This window comes from Tubulanus polymorphus, chromosome 5 (genome assembly GCF_964204645.1).
Source record: "Tubulanus polymorphus chromosome 5, tnTubPoly1.2, whole genome shotgun sequence".
Classification (NCBI taxonomy): Eukaryota; Metazoa; Nemertea; class Palaeonemertea; order Tubulaniformes; family Tubulanidae; genus Tubulanus; species Tubulanus polymorphus.
In genome coordinates, this window is record NC_134029.1 from 6,522,875 (window position 1) to 6,540,841 (window position 17,967).

General features: G+C 37.7%; 1 protein-coding gene across 2 annotated transcripts in view; it reads right to left on the reverse strand.

Moving 5' to 3' along the window:
* Window positions 1-17,828, reverse strand: part of LOC141906372 (protein diaphanous homolog 2-like) — a 28,281-nt gene extending 10,453 nt beyond the window's left edge. Inside the window, exons 1-24 of one of the 2 annotated variants that reach the window (XM_074795625.1) lie at window positions 17,664-17,828; window positions 17,312-17,492; window positions 14,818-14,994; window positions 12,368-12,469; window positions 11,014-11,138; window positions 10,703-10,771; window positions 10,392-10,452; window positions 10,150-10,292; window positions 9,479-9,587; window positions 9,165-9,275; window positions 8,957-9,075; window positions 8,707-8,823; window positions 8,495-8,616; window positions 8,170-8,336; window positions 6,984-7,346; window positions 6,789-6,903; window positions 6,371-6,391; window positions 5,176-5,271; window positions 4,896-5,092; window positions 4,390-4,476; window positions 3,695-3,847; window positions 3,153-3,282; window positions 2,790-2,911; window positions 1,982-2,146 (exon numbers count right to left, since the gene is read on the reverse strand). In XM_074795625.1, coding sequence (XP_074651726.1) covers window positions 1,982-2,146; window positions 2,790-2,911; window positions 3,153-3,282; window positions 3,695-3,847; window positions 4,390-4,476; window positions 4,896-5,092; window positions 5,176-5,271; window positions 6,371-6,391; window positions 6,789-6,903; window positions 6,984-7,346; window positions 8,170-8,336; window positions 8,495-8,616; window positions 8,707-8,823; window positions 8,957-9,075; window positions 9,165-9,275; window positions 9,479-9,587; window positions 10,150-10,292; window positions 10,392-10,452; window positions 10,703-10,771; window positions 11,014-11,138; window positions 12,368-12,469; window positions 14,818-14,994; window positions 17,312-17,353 — 2,913 coding nt within the window. In that variant the 5' untranslated portion in view covers window positions 17,354-17,492; window positions 17,664-17,828. The remainder of the gene's footprint in view (window positions 1-1,981; window positions 2,147-2,789; window positions 2,912-3,152; window positions 3,283-3,694; window positions 3,848-4,389; window positions 4,477-4,895; window positions 5,093-5,175; window positions 5,272-6,370; window positions 6,392-6,788; window positions 6,904-6,983; window positions 7,347-8,169; window positions 8,337-8,494; window positions 8,617-8,706; window positions 8,824-8,956; window positions 9,076-9,164; window positions 9,276-9,478; window positions 9,588-10,149; window positions 10,293-10,391; window positions 10,453-10,702; window positions 10,772-11,013; window positions 11,139-12,367; window positions 12,470-14,817; window positions 14,995-17,311; window positions 17,493-17,663) is intronic. The other variant, XM_074795626.1, reaches the window with a different exon arrangement.
* Window positions 17,829-17,967: the final 139 nt, after the last annotated feature.

A 17,967-nucleotide genomic window follows, 5' to 3' on the forward strand; every position in this document is an offset into this window, starting at 1 on the left:
AATTCATTGATTTCCATGCGAATCTGGTAGAATCTTCTAGCTGCGTCAACAAAAACAACACAGTTTTACTGTTATCGATTACAGTAGTTCAACTCATAATATGGTTATGATATCCGAGGGTCAGAAAAAAATGTTTACCAAATATCCCAATACATTGAATCTGCCTCAAATGGCGTCAACTGTAGTACAATACTTATCCCAGGTAAGATTCATTTTGTATATTTTTGTTTCTGTCTAAAACATTCTCGGTATATTTTCAGGCGTAGTAATGACGGCTTTAGCGTCGACTACAGCGCCACACGTAAACACGACAGCCGCGTCGAGCCCCGGAATCAGTTTCAATTACCCGACGAAAATCGGATTGGGGATCGTGTTCGGAACGACGTCGACGATCACAATCATCGGCAACGTATTCACCATCATAAGCTACGTACGAGACAAACGACTACAAATTACTCCCAACATCTACATCATAAATCTGGCGGTGTTCGACTTCACGATCGGACTGAACAGCAATCTGTTCAATCTGATCTACTTGCTGTTAGACCAGACGTGGCCGTTCGGAAAACCGCTTTGCAAAACGTGGCTCGTATTCGACTATTTGGCCTGCGCCGGTTCGTCGTTGACGCTGACGCTCATCAGCTACGATCGTTATTTACTGATCACGGAGGGCGCTCATTACAACATCCGTCAGACGAAACGTAAAGCGAAATTGCGTCTGCTCGCGCTGTGGATACTGCTGGTGTTGTTGTACGTGCCGGCGATCACGTTGTGGGACGTGATACGCGGCAGCAGCATCGTTCCGTCCGACGATTGCGACGTCGAATTCTACGACAACGTCTCCTACACGCTGGTCATGTCCGTTTTCGAATTCCTCCTGCCGTTTACGACGATTTTCGTGTTGAACATTTTGATCTATCGCAGCATACGTCGTCGTTCGCGCCAGAAGATTACACCTCATCAGCCGAAGGCGTCCCCGTCTGTGATCAACGCCGCTGGCGGTAATCAAAATAACATCGCCCAGCAACAAAAAGACAAACAGATATCGGCGATTCTAAAACGTGATCGACGCGCCGCCAGGAATCTGTCGGTTTTAGTTTGCGCGTTCGTCATCTGCTGGACGCCGTATTCGGTATTCACATTCGCCCTGTCGATCGACGGCACTCTCATCGATAATCTCAATTTGAACTTTCTCTACGAATTTCTGAATATGTTGTTGTACTTCAATTCGGCGTTGAACCCGATTTTGTACGCGGGCACGAACGCGATGTTCCGTGAGAATTTCGTGCGGTTGCTGTGCTGCTGTTGCGCGAGGTGCGGCCTCGTGAAGGGAAACAAGTCGAGGAACGACAAACGATCGAACAGCAACGAAGAACAAACTCATTCCGTCTCAGTAATTAGTGCCAATGCTTAAAAGTAAGCCTCGCACGTTCGCTGCCAGCTTGATAATACGGTGTTGCCCCCAATTGCAAATACACATCTAAATACTTGTAGGTTGGCATGGGAGCTGTTACGTACATAGTCAGCCTTTGGTCAAAATTGACCAGTCTGATTGAGACAGTTTGATCACATTGTCAGCCAATCAGGAACTGTGTCATTTCCCGGTGCAAATATCTAACTGTAAATAGGATGAATCAGCTACAAATATTATTCATCGACAGCACCGGTGACAGAACCGAAAGTACAAAGAATATGTAGCTGGCAGCCAATGTGTTAAAAGCCTCAATAAATTTCACTTGTGTTAGATTTTATTGTCATCAAAGAAATGCTTTGATAACGTTTCACTCACAAAGTATTTCGTAGGTAGTATGTTGGGGGTCTCTGAAACTTGAGTACTATGAACTATTAACCGCTTCAAGACTAAGATCATTGCTTAACAACGCATGAGTATAAGCCTGCATAATTGCTTATGAAATATATATAACTGACTTGATCTCATATCTATGAATATAAGTCAGAAATAACCAATAACAATTCTTACCTGGAAATTGTCTTTGAAAACATTGATATCATTAAAGAACTCTTCCATCGAGTATTTCTTCGGATCAAATGCGTAATATTTGGCCATGTCTTTGAAGAGCTTCGACATTTGTTTGTGCATCGACTCGAGCACTCCATACTGTTCTTTTGACTGATTGACGAAATCGTTGAACGATATGTCAAGGAAACGTAAAAACGTTTTCGGTCGGTCTAATGCATTATGAGAATGATACATCTCTGGTATGCATCAGAAAAAACAAGTGAGAAATCTTGGAGTATTGATTTTCACTGGTTTCTCTTTGTAGTATCTATTACCAGTATGAACTGGAAAATAAAACTATAGCGGGCTCTGTCAATGATTGACCTGAAAGTTCCATTAGTCACAATGATACAGTGGAACCATTTAGACTTATTTTCACTGGATAATAAAGCTGGACTTAAAGGAGCTTTCATCTAGTTCTCTAGACTCGTTCACTAACTGGGGTTTCCTCTGATGACATCCTTAAGCTCCAGAGACCAGTTGCTCAAAAGTTGGTCAGAGTTAACCAGTGGATAGTTGCCATAGTGACAATTCAAAGTTCATTGTTACTATGCCATCTATCCGCCGATTATCTCTAACCAACTTTTGAGCAACTGGCCCCTGTAAGTTAAGCTACACAATTCTATATGATGATACAGTATTAATGCAACGTAAAGGAAGCATTAAGTCATTAGCGAAGCGGGCCCCATGTAAACTTAATTTATCCCATTGAAATCTATGAAATCTCTATCATTCTGTAACTCTGATATGCACCCGAATAAAAGGATATTTTCATCACTTCTTCAAATCTATCGTTATCGCCTTGCTTCTTGAAATTCTTGACATCCAATTCCATATTTTTCAGCGATTTTTCCATGCCTTTCAAGTTTTTCGACAGCGTTTCTTCAGATACTGGAAACAAGACATACGACATCGATTTATTAGCTGGATCTAAAAAATGGGCGCAAATCAACCAGTGTTTGCTCTAACAAATTTCATTCAATTATGTGATGTAATTCAAACCCCCTTCATCTAGATCATTTGAAACCAATCTTTATGAATCCTATATCATTGTTATAGATGAATTCCCTTAAATACCAAATTATGCAGACTAAGTGGGCTTTATTGCTTCTTGTTACATTTTTTTCAATACCTCGCACTGCTTTCGCCAAATGGGTGAAATCCTCCGGGAAAGCCAGACAGTCGGGATAATTGTGTTCAACCACTTGAGCGAGATAATGTAGAAGCGTTGTTTTGTTGTCCTGAGATTTAGTATTCGTCAACTAAAAAATCATCGAAGAAATTTCGAAAGAAACATTTTAATAAACTCAAAAACCTCGAATTCAAATCGTTCCTATGCATTCCATTCGATAATAGCTTATATGATTTTTCTTGATTCTTGATAGAACAAACAATTTCAGAAGTAGCGAATATACATTTCCTCTTGTTATGCTGTGTTAGACATTAAGAGAACTTGTACACGAAGGAAACTGATATAAAATCAATATCAACAACGCGAACTAAATATCTTAGTGCATTTCAGAATCGACATGCACAACAGAACAAACTTGTTCAACAGAATTGCATCCGATAAATTTTTTTCAGGCAATTGACATAGATCTTTGTTTTACACATGTATATTGATGCACGTTTAAACGTAGTGAAGACTCTCGCGTAACATCCTGCGTGTCGTACCTTCGTCAGGAAACTGATTTCGAACCCGATCGACTGAGCGTTCCTCGAGCCAGCGTTCATGTAGTTTCCGAATAACAAAATCAATTCTAGCACCTTCGAAAACTTTCCGCTCTGCTTAATCTCTTCAAAAGCTGCCGTCGCCGAGACGATATCCTGTTCGGAACAAAGAGAGGATGGGTGTAAAAACAAATAATTCACTAATAATGACTACCGGTATTTGAACTTTGCTTCAGAGGTTGTCGGTCGGCCTAGCTCAATCAGTTTTAGTAAGAATATCTGATATATTTTAATAGGACCAGCTCAAATGGGCAGCTGAACTAAAATATTGATTTTTAATCCATTTTACAATGTATTGAAGGATTACCAAAAAGTCTTTTCTTGAATAAGGTTGCAAAGAGAATAGGGACTGGTGTCTCTTTTCTATGAAGCAACCCTATTCAATGAAGACTTTTTTGGCAATCCTTCATTTATCAATATTGCGTAACATTGATAATCAATATTTTACATCAACTGCCCGTCTATACTGGTCCTTTTAAGACCTATATCGGGTATATACTACTGAAACTGACTGAGCTGGAAAAGTTGAAATAGACGATAAATACACAACAGACTGATGTCCTCTCAAGCAAAGTTTAAATAGGCATTAGTAATCACGATGTACTTCAATTTTGTACGTTGAAAATTCGAATTCTTACCGGTTTTATATCGGCTATCATTTCAGGGAATCTCATCTTGAATAGCATATTATTCAGTCGTGGTCCAATACGTTTTATACCAGCCATCTGAAAGCAAGATTTATTTTCTGTGAATAAGAAATCGAAATGCTTACCATTTTGGTTACATGAACTTTAAACTTTACATCGGCAATCTTAAATAATCTTCACACATAACCCAAGAGGTATTTACAGGGTTACGGCCTCTTTTTCAAAAACTAATGAGTACATACGTTTTCAGGAATAAATGTAAGGGCAAAGGGACAAAATAATCAACTTACTATGACAGACATCTTAGATGGAAGGAAACAGCCTAAGCTGGGTTAATGTCTATATATACACACTCAGAAGTTTACTCAGTAAACTTAGCCTCTTAAAACATTTCAAAAGTTTTCTGAGATTTTTCACTATTTCAGAGGCGACCAATGTGAGGCACCATGGATCTGCCGGTCATTGGTGTGAAAAAAGTTCGAAGAATGACAACTTACCGTAAGACAGAACTGTTCAGGTTCAGACAGATTATCATATGCCTCGCGTATTTCCGATATTTGTTTCATAACAGACGGCTCCGGCATGAATTTAATCAACTGTTCCAACATGGCCGTCGATAACTTGTCCTCGTCGATTTCTAAAATACGACGTTTTATCTCCGGATATGGCACTTTGACTGAGCCCAACAGAATTGCTGGAATAAAAAAAATTTGGACATGTTTCACTGTGAACCAAAAGAGTTTGATTCGATAGATTTAGGTCGTTTGTTTCACTTACATAAGTTTTGCCCCGATTTAGGATCGAGAACTTTCAACTCTTTGCCTTTCTTGGCGGGTTTGGCAGCCGAATCAACTCCATCCACAGGACTTTTCTCTGCAAAAACATACAACCAAATGATGAAGAAAATTTCCGACAGCAATATAGAGTCATTAGAAAGAGCATATCATGCACATATTCTAATGAACAGCGGTCTATACAGTAGAGACTATAGTTTTTCATTAGACTACAGAAAACAGAATGCAAATATGTGTAAAACTACTAGCAACATACCCTATACGTAAAAGGAAAATAGCACGTAAAATATCTTTAACATTAAGACAATCAAAATGATGGTCATTAGCAAGAACAGGTAATTCTTCCGAATGAAGCACGCAATAAACTAGTCGTGGCATAAGCATCTTACAACATAGCTAGCAGCCTTGGGAAATAGGCTGATGGTATTTGGGAAGAAAGGCTAGCAGCTAGAGGGGAAAATGGGATGAATGCAAAGATATATACATACATATTTACCTTCCATGCAAACTACATACGTACAAATAAAGGTATTACCGTAAGTAATTGAATGCATATTGTTTAGTATGTTTAAATACACTGAGACAACATCTGAATCGATACATTGAGTACAGAAGCCAGAAAAACTTCCCAGAAATGAAACTGTTAAACGTTTATTCATAAAATGTCTCGATTACTACCTAGACGTTAGCTGCACAAATATGGGAAGTAACATCTCGGCACTATACATGCTTCTACACATTCACAGCAGTTTACCGGAACTCAGTTGATCAAGTCAACTTAAAACTCATTTGATGACTGATAAATTGAGATCTGATGAATTTTCAAGAAGGGTTTTAACAGCAACGAGGCAAATGCCAACATCAAATGCTCAAAATGCAGTTCGATAAAATCATCATTTCAAACGATTAAAAAGCAAGAGATTTTCCATGAAAATTTATCAACAAAATCACTAACATTTGAGATCAATGAAAACGACAGATCAAGTCAACACACAGGAACTATCTTTAGATTACCCCTAGCTATCACTGAGACGTAAAACTAATTTGTCTAATTACAAAACTGGTCTATTAGATCAATGATTGTTGAGAGACAAATCATTATTCATAAGCCAGCCTCCCAACCTCAATCGTGACAACAACTAGATTCATGATCGTCATTTCACTATGAACATACTAACCGCCATCCTGGGAGTCACATGCTGTTAGAACAAATAAAATTCATGTTAACCATTAACATCGGTATAGGCATACTATTTTTAATAAGAATAGATATAAATGTTGTATATAGAGTAGTATCTTTTAGTGTTTGATAATGAATTATACTTTTATGGGTTAAGCAAAAGCATATGATACACCTGTGAGTTGCGACAAAGCAAATCGTTGGATGAATATTCTGAAAGATGGTTTCATCAGCTACCGTAACTATTTTCAGAGCAGTTTGACAATCAGAATGACAAAACAATTTGTAGTTCAGTTCTGAGTATATTGTATATGTATATTTATAGCCAATATTGAGTTTGCTCAAACCATGGAGCATTTTAACATATGTAGTCTTATTCTAGAATATCATTATGACAATTAGTCGCTGACACTCACTGAAAACCTTTGTCGCAAAGTTTTCCGTCAAACCCTGCAGAATATCTGGTTTAGCCAGCTCATCTTCGTTTAGTTTCACCCAGAACGAATCCTTTTCCAACATCTTCACATTGATCTGTAAGAGTTGTAGTAATATAAAATAAGATGTGATGAAAAAGTGATCAAATTAACGCATGATTTGTCGAGAATTCATACCTTATTCCAGTTTGCTCGTTTCAGTTGCACCTCAGGTTTAAAACTAGCCTTCGCCTTCATACCATATGGCAATTTTGAAGAAGGTGGAGTCGGCGCAGCGGGTGCTCGAGGGAATCCTGGTGGCGGTGGAGGGGGTGGTGGTCCACCACCGGGCATCGGGGGTGGGGGAGGAGGAGGCGGGCCACCACCAGGCATTGGGGGTGGGGGAGGTGGTGGCGGTGGGCCTGCACCACCGGGTAAAGGTGGTGGAGGGGGAGGAGGTGGTGGGGGTGGTCCACCGCCTGGTAGTGGAGGGGGTGGTGGTGGTGGTGGAGGGGGACGGGATATTACAGATGAGACAGCAGCACTAATATCCGCCTTATCCTGAAAATTCAGAAACAATTATCATATATAGTGTCTGAAAATGATGAAACATAAGTGAAATAGGAGCTTTAATAATTGTCATCTTGGATAGAATAATCATCAATGCAAAACTGAAATATGGTTGTTGAAATTGGACATATCAATTGGTTGACCTGTTTGTTTGTTTTGGCTTTATGTTGCTTGGATCTTGGTTTCCCAAGACTAACCCTATTGGATTATTCATTTAACCTCACGACGGGTCGGCCTTTGTAGTGCTGCCCGCACCTAACCCTTATCCTCCCAGCTCAGATGAGAACCCTTCTGATATAACTGAAATATTCCAGTGAGCTGGGTTACTTTAATAGATTAGAAAACATCTAGGTGTGAAAAGACTTTTCTTGCATAGATGTATCACTATCATAGATGTGCCTTAATGTACTGACATTTGGAAGGTGGTGTCATCTAGTAACACTTTTGAAAACTATGTTACAATTGATGCGGTTTTGAAAAAGTAGAAAAGTAAACAGTTTCTAGTTCAAAACAATAGATCTGATGAGAAGCAAATTCATCTTGTACAATATCTGTCATCAAACCAAATTCAGACAAAATCATGCTTAGATTACCTGCATGAAAACAGTTTTACCAATAGGGGGTGCGCTAAGAAAAGATTGAAGATGAGGCACTACGACCTCATCTACAAAATGTCTTTTGCACTTTTTGGCTGCCTAGTTTCAGAAGTAAGCATGAAAACAAGCATTTGATGTCATTTTGTTAGAAAATTTTACAAGTGAATAAACATCATATATGTATCAAGATTTCGAATATTCACGGTATATTTACAAACCTTAGCATCTCGGTCTTTCTTCTCTTCCTCTAATTGTTTAATCTTTTCTTCGAAGGTCGATATTTTAGCTTCGGCTTCCTGTTTGTCCGTGAGCGCATCTTCGTATTTTTTCTGTAGTTCTTCGTTTTCTTTGGTACTCTTTTTCTCGGCAATTTCACCAAGATTAGCTGAATGACACAACAATAAGTAAAAAATCTACAGACTGATTCAAAAAGCTCCTCTAAAGATGGTTAGCCTTTAAAAATGGAAAATATCCCTTGCACTCTGCAGGAGGCCCAATAGTTTGACTCAATGTCTATTGAATAAATGAAAATGTATACAGTACCTATGAGAGGCTCGATATCCATTGCAAATTTATACCGTTGATATTTGTAATCGGGATCGAGACCGCTTCGATGTAATACTATTTGAGTAACGCATTCTTCTATTAGTTGAAAATAAGCTGACCTGAAAAAATGCCGGCAACATCAACTGACAGTTTCAACAGAACCCAGAGGTCTCGCTTCCGATATGCACGAGATTCGAAATTCTTCTAACCTGACTTCGTTGTCATCTCTGATAGTGAGTAAATGTTGTAATATCGATAGAAAGTAAGTTTCGGCGTCCGTGTTTGATACTGTGTTCTGTATCAACTGAAAGCATTCCAGCGGATCCCTGAAATCAAGATCGCATCGAACGAATGAGACCAGACAACAGGAAACGTTCCCCGGCGCAGGAATTTCACTCATTGAGATGTCGAAAAGACCAATCAACTCGAATCTCGTAATATATTTTTTCTCGATCTTACCCTAATTCTTGTTTGATGTCTTCATATCGATCATGAAACTCGTCCATATCTTTCTCCCTCCATTCTTGGAAGACTTCGTAATGCAATTTGACCATATCTGTTTGATCTTGCTCGAGTTCCTAAAAAACGTCAAATTGCGCTACACGATAAATGATTTCTACCGGTAATCTGTTTTTCGTTGATTATCAAAACTGATTGGAATACATACCTCTAAATGATCACGTAGTCCGGTTCTGACAAATTCATTTCGTAAATGAATTCGGAAGTCGAGTTCTTCCGGTGTGTTGATTATTGAATTGATTAAGACTAAACAGGCAGTCTGAAATGAAACAGTAAAATAATATTCACAATGGATACTTAATCTCTAAGACTGTAAACTCCTAGGGCCAGTTTTATAGACTAGTCTCATTTTTAACCCTTGGATTAACTCAATTGAAATCGGGCTTAAATTATTAATACCAATCTATAAAACCTAGCCCTACGGATCAGTTGGCTACTCTGAAGTTTGCAGATGATACGTACCCTGACTGCTAGAGTTTTACCCTTCAAACCATCAATAATCGGTTGGAAGCGATTTTTTTGATTTCTCATCTCCGCGCATATAGTCAGTCCTTCCAATACCTTTCCATGCCTGCAAGAAAAAAAATCATCACCGCATGAAACAGGAGCAAAACCGTACATAGTTTGCCGTTAATATTTGATACTGGAGTCTAATATACAACAGACACACAACAATTGATGAAACATTATGTCCGTGTTGTGATGATAATATAGAAAATTCCACACGTAAAATGAAAATCCCAAACTTAAAATGAAAAATAGAGTCAAAAATGTAGTCGAATAAACACTCTAATTGGTGTACACTGTAGATAATTGAAGAATTCGAATCTTATATGATAAATTTTATTATTTTGAAACCACAATGCTTCGGCTGTTGACTAACAGCCATCATCAGGTGGAAGTATACCACCTGATCAGGGCTGTTAGTCAACAGCCGAAACGTTGTGGTTTCAAAATAAAAAATTGTGGAATTTTTTTTCAATTATATAGTCAGAATGTTTCCTTGAGCTAGTAATTCGGGTCATTGAAATCAGTACAACATGGAATATACCGGTACCCATCATGAAGGGTATATTCCATGTTGCACTAATTCAGCATCGCCAGTAGTTTCATTTAACACGCACAACTCTTACCCGTCGAACTCAGTTTCTTTGACCAGACAGAGGGGACTTAGGAATTCAACAGCTTCCATAGTGTTTAAAGGTTCAGCCTTGTCGATAGTAAGAGCCACAATCGTGATGGCTTCATGATGTTTGATTACAGCAGTTAAACCGTACTGAAATAGAATAGCCGCAAAATAGTGACAAAAATTCTTTTAAACGTGATTTAAGTGTAATCGATATTGACTGATGTGTAAAGTATACTGAAATCCAACCTTATTGTTTGCAAATGCTTTCAAACACAGGAGACATTCATGAACACCTTTGGAATCACCCCTGAAAATAAAGACGTCAAAAATTAAGGGCTGGCTTTGTAGATGGAGCGTCGAAGTTGTTCACAGAGGATGAATTAAACCACATCTTGAAGCAAAGCCTTTGATTATTGTATAGAAAACTATGAAACAAAACTTGAGATATTGTATCACCAAATCTTCGAAAATGTCCAACGCCTAGATATCTGGATGAACTACAGTCAGTCATAAGAACTTCAATTGAAATTCGTTCCATAAACTTGCAGTTTACTTACATCGAATGGCATTCTTGAAGATTTTTTATTATTGCATTTAATCCCGTCAAACCGAAATCAGTTACCCAGCTGAAAAACGAAAAAGAAAACAGTCAGCGCATTTACAAATAATTACAGCGAACTGAACATTTCCGATATGAAGTAAAGCTTCACTAATTGGGACATATTTCATTCAACTCGGATGGAACCAAGTTTTCAAACTCGTATGTTTTGCTTAAAACTATAACCATAACTTGGATTTTACTTTAGCAATCTCGATTTTCATTAATTGACGTATTCAGTCAGCCGAGGCTCTCAGATTATTCACTTACCTGACTGGGTTATTTTTGAGAGACACTTTTAATGATTCTAATAGCTGTCTACGAGTTTGCGTATCTATGCTCGGATGATTCAAATCTATCGCAAATCTCTTCGGACCCAACGATGATGTCGTGTTCTATAATATTGATGAAATACGATATTTTTCAAAATTTTCAGAAAAGTGAAGTGCAACTGGTTAATACTATATATAAAGAGATATTTCAGCATTGCAGAACACCGGTACTGTTTCTTTAATAAGAGCACTAATTCTTTTCAGTATATCTATGCATTTTGGTCCCAAATATTTACAGAAAGTTGGTCAATTTTACCACAGAGAGAGTGAGAACATCAATCATTAAGCCTAGCGCACATCGACACTGCGATTGGAGACAACTACCGGTAGTTGCTACCGAACGATAACCCTGCGCACATCGAAATCTAGTTACAACCGGTCAGTCAGTTGCAGCAACTGCATGGTGCGTGTCGATCGTCGAAATCCAGAGCGCACACATCGACGGATATGACTGCGATTGAGTACAACCAGTTGCTCAAAAGTAGAACATGGGCAACTGGCTGGAACTGGAGATAGATAGACGCTTACCAATCGTAAGCTCGCTCACATCGACACATTCAAGCAACTGATCGTATCCAGCCAGTTCCTCTCATGCGCCGAAAACTACCTTGCAACTAGTTGTCTCCAATCGAAGTGTCGATGTGCGCTAGGCTTTAATGGCGTGACTTGTCTAAGTGGCATTACCCTTATTTCAGGTTCTGGATCAATACCAGGGTTGCCATTTTGCCGCCCATTTACAAATCCCCTGACTTCTCCCCGATTTTTCCATGTGATTACACAAAATTCCCTGAATGAATCAGAGAAATGTCTAGGTTGTAAATGCTATAATTCATTCATTTTTCATTGAATCACGTACTGATGAAGAAACCCCTGGCCAATTACCCGAATTCCAGGTTTTTGGTCAAATTTCCTGAGATTTCCCTGATTTTTCTGATTCCCTGAGTCTTCCAGATTTGTGGCCACCCAGCATACCCTTTAAGCATTAATTTGAAACCGTGTATGAATAATTTCACCAAAACTATAATCTTTTTTCAAATACGAGCTTGAAAAAAAAAATCCAAAACTATTTTGATGAATATTTCATGACCACGAGTTCCATTTTTCCAATAAAACACAGCTGCTTATGAGCTTTATATAGACGAATAGAAAAATACATATCATAGGATTGTTTGATCAAGCCGCAATCTCAAGGGTCCGATTTCATTACTGGCAAAGCAATAAAATCACATTCGGGCAGCGTTTATTGTCAGAGCACTCGGCCGCAAATAAGTCTCCGATCTCTAGGATCTTACCAGTTTCGAGCCTTTATACTGCAGCGAAAGCATACGCTTTTTCTCCTCTTTCGATTTACTTCTCAACGGACCTTTCTTTTCCTCGGTCAAATTCATATCGTCCTGAAATTAGAAAACGAGCCCCGATGAGGTGTTTGAGCGAGGGATTTTACTCCGAATCCTACACAGTCTATTTCCGTGGACAGATATGGGTTGGAAATCGAGAGAAATGCCACAATAAATCAGAAAAGAGTTAAATTTCAGTAGTAGACAAGAATATATTTAGAGCAGCTTTTCGGCTAAATACTACTAGCCATCATCAGGCGTACTGATGATGGCTAATAGGCTTTAGATGAAACATCGCTCTAAATACATTCTCATCTACTACTGAAATTTAACATCTTTCGCTGATTCATTGTGGGATTTCTCTTAATTATTCATCTTACACGGATATTGTGTATCATCTTGACTTAGATATGGGTTGGATTTGATTCTGGATACGTCTCCACTGCTATGGGTTTGATATGAATATGAACGCCTTTCCAAATCAGTAATAGGTTTATTTGACTCTGCTGGACCCAGTTCCAAATTACATTAACCCCCTGCATATATACCCCTTCAATCTTTCCACAGGAATGGATTGGATTTTGACCAAAGTAATTCTGTAAAAAGGTTTATTTTCATCGATTCAACTGTTTACACGCTAAGTTGTACTATAGGGGTAAAGTAGGTCTGAGCTAATAATGAATACAGTATTTATTTTTAAACTGAATATATATAATATTTGACAGTCTGTTGAACACCACCTGTCATCGATATAGCAAATTATTGCATAGGTTCAACAACTTAAATATGCCACTTCACTTTGATACTTATTGCTTTCTGAGGTGCATCAATAGGTTGAACTCCTTACACAGGGTTCTTACAGGTTTCCCAATTTCATTTTCCATAAGTTCGCCATACCTTTTCAATACCCACGGATTATAAATTTTCCATACCCCAAAGTTACACATCACCAACCTAGAACAGGCAATGTAGGCGTATTCAAAGTAAGTGCCAATTATCAATACCATCAACAAAGTGTTTTCATAAAGTTTGTTATCAAATGTAAGACATTTTGGCATTGCCTTAAATTCAAAATAGAAGGAAATCTTATCAAAGTTGATATACAACAACTCTGAGATGATATCTATTAGGCAATGATTGAAAACTATCCCACATGAGTACATGTATAACCATGACTATCAGCAAAAATTCATTAACACTACTAGTCTTTATGAATTTTTGCTATCAGGGATAGGCCAAACTTCTAGACAAGCAAACCATCATTCACCTAGGCCTATATGAATTCTATAAGTCTGAATCATATTTTTCATAAAAGAGCTGGCTCTCGCTTGTTTAACCCTAATGCCTAACTAACTATGTGTCATGTAACCTATTTTTTTATGAACATACTGATATTTTGATTAGATTCATCAAATTGAGAGTCGGTAGTATGTAGGCCTATATCGCACATACTCAATCATCGCTTACAGACCATATACAATTCACAACTGTGAATTAGAAATCATAACCACAGATAACCGGTATTGAGTAAGCCTTGATTAAAATGAACTAATATTTGAACCATTGTGAATTAAGATGACGCATACATATATGCAAACTGTAAAAAAAAAATTTAATGTCTCCGATTGAAAATACGAATTTCCTTCCAGAGAGCTTTCTCGATCAACGATGAAACTGGTACTATACACTAAACCCTGCGTAAGTCCTATTGTGACCAAGAAAAATCCTCCGAAGTCTGATTTTAAATAAGTTGGATTTCCAGCCATTTTTTTCGACAACTACCATTTAAGAGTTAATTTCTGTATACGGAAAAATGTTATCAATATCTAGGCCAGTAGAAATATTTAATCGTAAAAGCAATCTAATGAATTTCTAATGAATTTATTAAATTAATTCATTAGATTGATATTAGAAGGTCTGTACTACGCTGCTGCTACCATACAGTAGGTTTATAGTGATATTAGAATACAGAAAAGCGCAATCCAAGTGCTGTAGTCATAATTACAGGGATCATGCTCCCAATGGAGTAATAGACAAGAATTGGTTCATAATGCTATTAAAGATAGTCCCAGTGATATTTCAAATCGAATCCCTGAAGTTCGATTATCTAATAGCATACGTGCAAATGACATTGATTGATATCATTACAGTATGCTTGTATAAAGTATACTTGAGAGACATTTTATTATGGTAATTTATTTTATGCATTTTTTTCTTATCAATAGGGACTAGCCAGTGGTAGAAGTTGGTTTGAATATTCTATCATCAAGTAGGATATAATAAATTTGGTCGTTGAATAAAACATGACCAATCTGCGTTTGATGAGCGAGGGATGCTATAATACAAAGCTCAAATTTCCAAAATCCATCTTCATGCTGACATTAAACGACACAAATGAAACTTACCAACATTTGGTCAAATTTCTCATTTATCTCCTCCGTGGTCAAGTTGTCCATTTGCGGTGACATCTCGAGCCCGCCGTTAAGCCCCGCCGCTGCGCTGTCCGAACTGGAGCCATGGTACTGTTTCATCGACGCTTTTTCTTTTTTATCTTTCGCGCCGAGCTTGCCAAATTTGTCGAGCTGAAAGAAAAAGTTACAGGGAATATTTCAACGATAATGAAAATAACCGATGTCAGGTAGGAGAGGGGATAAATCTCTAGTCTAGAATTTTTCACAAGTTCTCTGCTGAATTAAACTTTTCGCAGCATCTGAAGTGTTGGACTCATAAGAGAATTGACATTTGAGGTGCTCCAATAGCACTAGCCAACGTACAACTTAGTTCTGATTTTTTTCTGAAAGATGGCAAAACTTTTGCCAGTTGGTTCGGGCGGCTGGGCGCGCCAGGTTATGCCTCATCGCATGTACTTACTATGCTATCGCATTCTCATAGTGTTCGGAATTTGGAAATAATATTTCTACGAAACCTCATCATTAATAGCGCCAATCAAAAATAAATGCGTTTTAGAAATCTAAATTTTCATTCTACCTGGAGACCTTGCACACCATAATGCAACCACGCTCGCAGCGAAAGGGTGAAACCAATGTACCCCGCGTGGAAAGAGGCAATGAGTGGAATATCTCGCACAAGGCACTACAGCCCTGAAGGGGATTTAAACGCACTTCCTTCAAGGAACTGAGAGTCAATGCCTTTCATGACATTCCACAAAAACACAAAACCATACAGCAGGTCAAGTATTCATAATAATGATGTCAAGCAAAAATATGAAAATAAACATCTGTATGTATATTACTCGCAACATATATAAAGATAAATGACCTCAGTTGATTATTTCGACTTGAGAGAATTTGATTTCGTCGATGAATGTTGGAATGTTGGAATGTTCTGTTTGGCGCTGATAAATACTCAAAGAAACCCACAAAACCTTGAGATATGAAGGCTGTGTGTGGAACGCTCGCTGATAAATGTTTCCGCGTTCGGCAAAAATGTTAGATGTAAATAGATTTTTAAAAATCTCTCAAAGGATTGCGTTTATTAACTTTGAACAACCCAGTTCACAAATGGAACCAAATATTTTGACCGATCGTTGTGAAGTTTTTATCGCTTTTGACTGCATCTCAGCAAAACAAAACTTTCGGTAAAAACTTGTGATACACAGGCCTAACTATATCTACTGAATCAATTTGATTTGAGTCCCTTTTTTTCACTAGTGTAGTGATATAAATATATAACCAGGTGATAAAACAACCTGAAACCACATCAATGGATGAAATATATCAAGCACATGAATGACCGGCTGCATGGGAACTACAGCAACTGTTCGATTGAATTTTCAAATGAATTAGTCCTATTAACACTAGAATAGATAATATTTCTCTGAATTAGCCATAACGGTGACATACCTCATTCTCAACTTCATCTTCGCTTCCAATTACATTTCCCATATTGCGTACACGGTGATATCAACAGATATTAGGCCTACTGAAACTCCAATTCAACCTTGTTTTTCTAATTGGCTAAAGCCTATGCAGATTTAGCCAGTATATTGGCGAAAATTCTCATTTTCACGCACAAGGAACAATGCCACTATCAGAAAAATCTATGATTCCAAAATTTGAAAATCCTTGCAAACATTTCAGATGAATATTAATCATTCCAGTTAATTATAGCTGCGTTGCACAACATTTAATTTCCGTATTCCAACACTTGTGAAGCCAAGAGTTCTTTATTCATATCCATAATTCCTGGTCTCTTTATAGTAGTTCAGTTTTAGTAGTACAGTGTCTAAGTATGGTATGTTTACATTATTACCGTATACATACAGAAATACTGTGGACTATTGTGGTTTTCGAACGGCCAATTATGTGAATTTGAGAAGACTCGACTTCAATGACCCGCTTTATTTATAGGCCTCAGCAATAATAGGATTGACTGACTTTGAATTGAATAAGTAAGAAATCTTTGAAGGGTTAAGTAATATTCGATAGTTTTACGTAATCTGTTGACTTTCAATTCATTTCATTCAACCAACTGCATAATTGTGGCTAAAACTTTTTTAGTCTTGGAGAGGGTTTAGCAATGTTTTTTTAATATCCTGACACATTGCCATGACTTAAGAGTGATTTCGCCTGAACACCTAGCAGTTTTCAATTTATTTGGAAAAATATAGTGGCAAGTATATAGGCCTACAGTGTAGAACTGGTCCTGAAGAATGGCGTCTTTATCTCGAGGATACTCCAAACAAATAAACAACTTAACTTGGTTTGGTGACAACTGAAGGCTGGTTATTTGTTCTATGGCCTCTATGATTGTACAGTTTTACAGGACCCAATTCAACAGTTGTGGATAAACAGTTTAATTCAATAATTGAAAATGAACAAATTTTACTCTCCTTTGCACCTGAAATGAAAATAGATATTTAATTCATTGAATACTCACAAAGCTACTCCTCTTGTCCTTATCACGTTTTGGTACATCCATGATTTTTTTCTTTCATAGAAATAAATCCAATATCCAATGGTTTAAGGTTCATTAATAAATCAATTTAACCAGTAGGCCTAAGTAGTAAGCCATTTCGGATCTAAACTGATCATTAAGTCCATGTAGAACTATTTGTGACCTATAAATAGAAAATGAGACCAGTACATAAAACGGGCAGTGAATAAAGCAGCATCGATTTTTTTTTCAAATTTCATTCAATTTTCAATTCATTGAATTGAACGCGGAAGTAAATGAAAAATACGTTAAAATCTACGGAAAGGATCGATGAATAGACACAAAACTTGCTTACTATAGTCCGCCGTCACGTGAGAGCAATAACTGGTGAACTGTCAAATAAATTTAATTCTCAAAATGTACGTAAAAAGTGAGGTTTGTGCCCAAAAAACTGTCACTATTGGCACTGAAACGACAACGATTTAAAACACTTCCGCCTTTTATGGAAAGTTGATGATGCAGTCACCAGATGGCGAATGAGTAGTTTGGGTATTTCGATTAAAAGAAAATTAAAACTTTATTCAACTTAAACTTGTTTACATCATTTGCATCGGTCTACCATGGCATTTGAGCTATAACATGTTAACAGTTGTGACGGG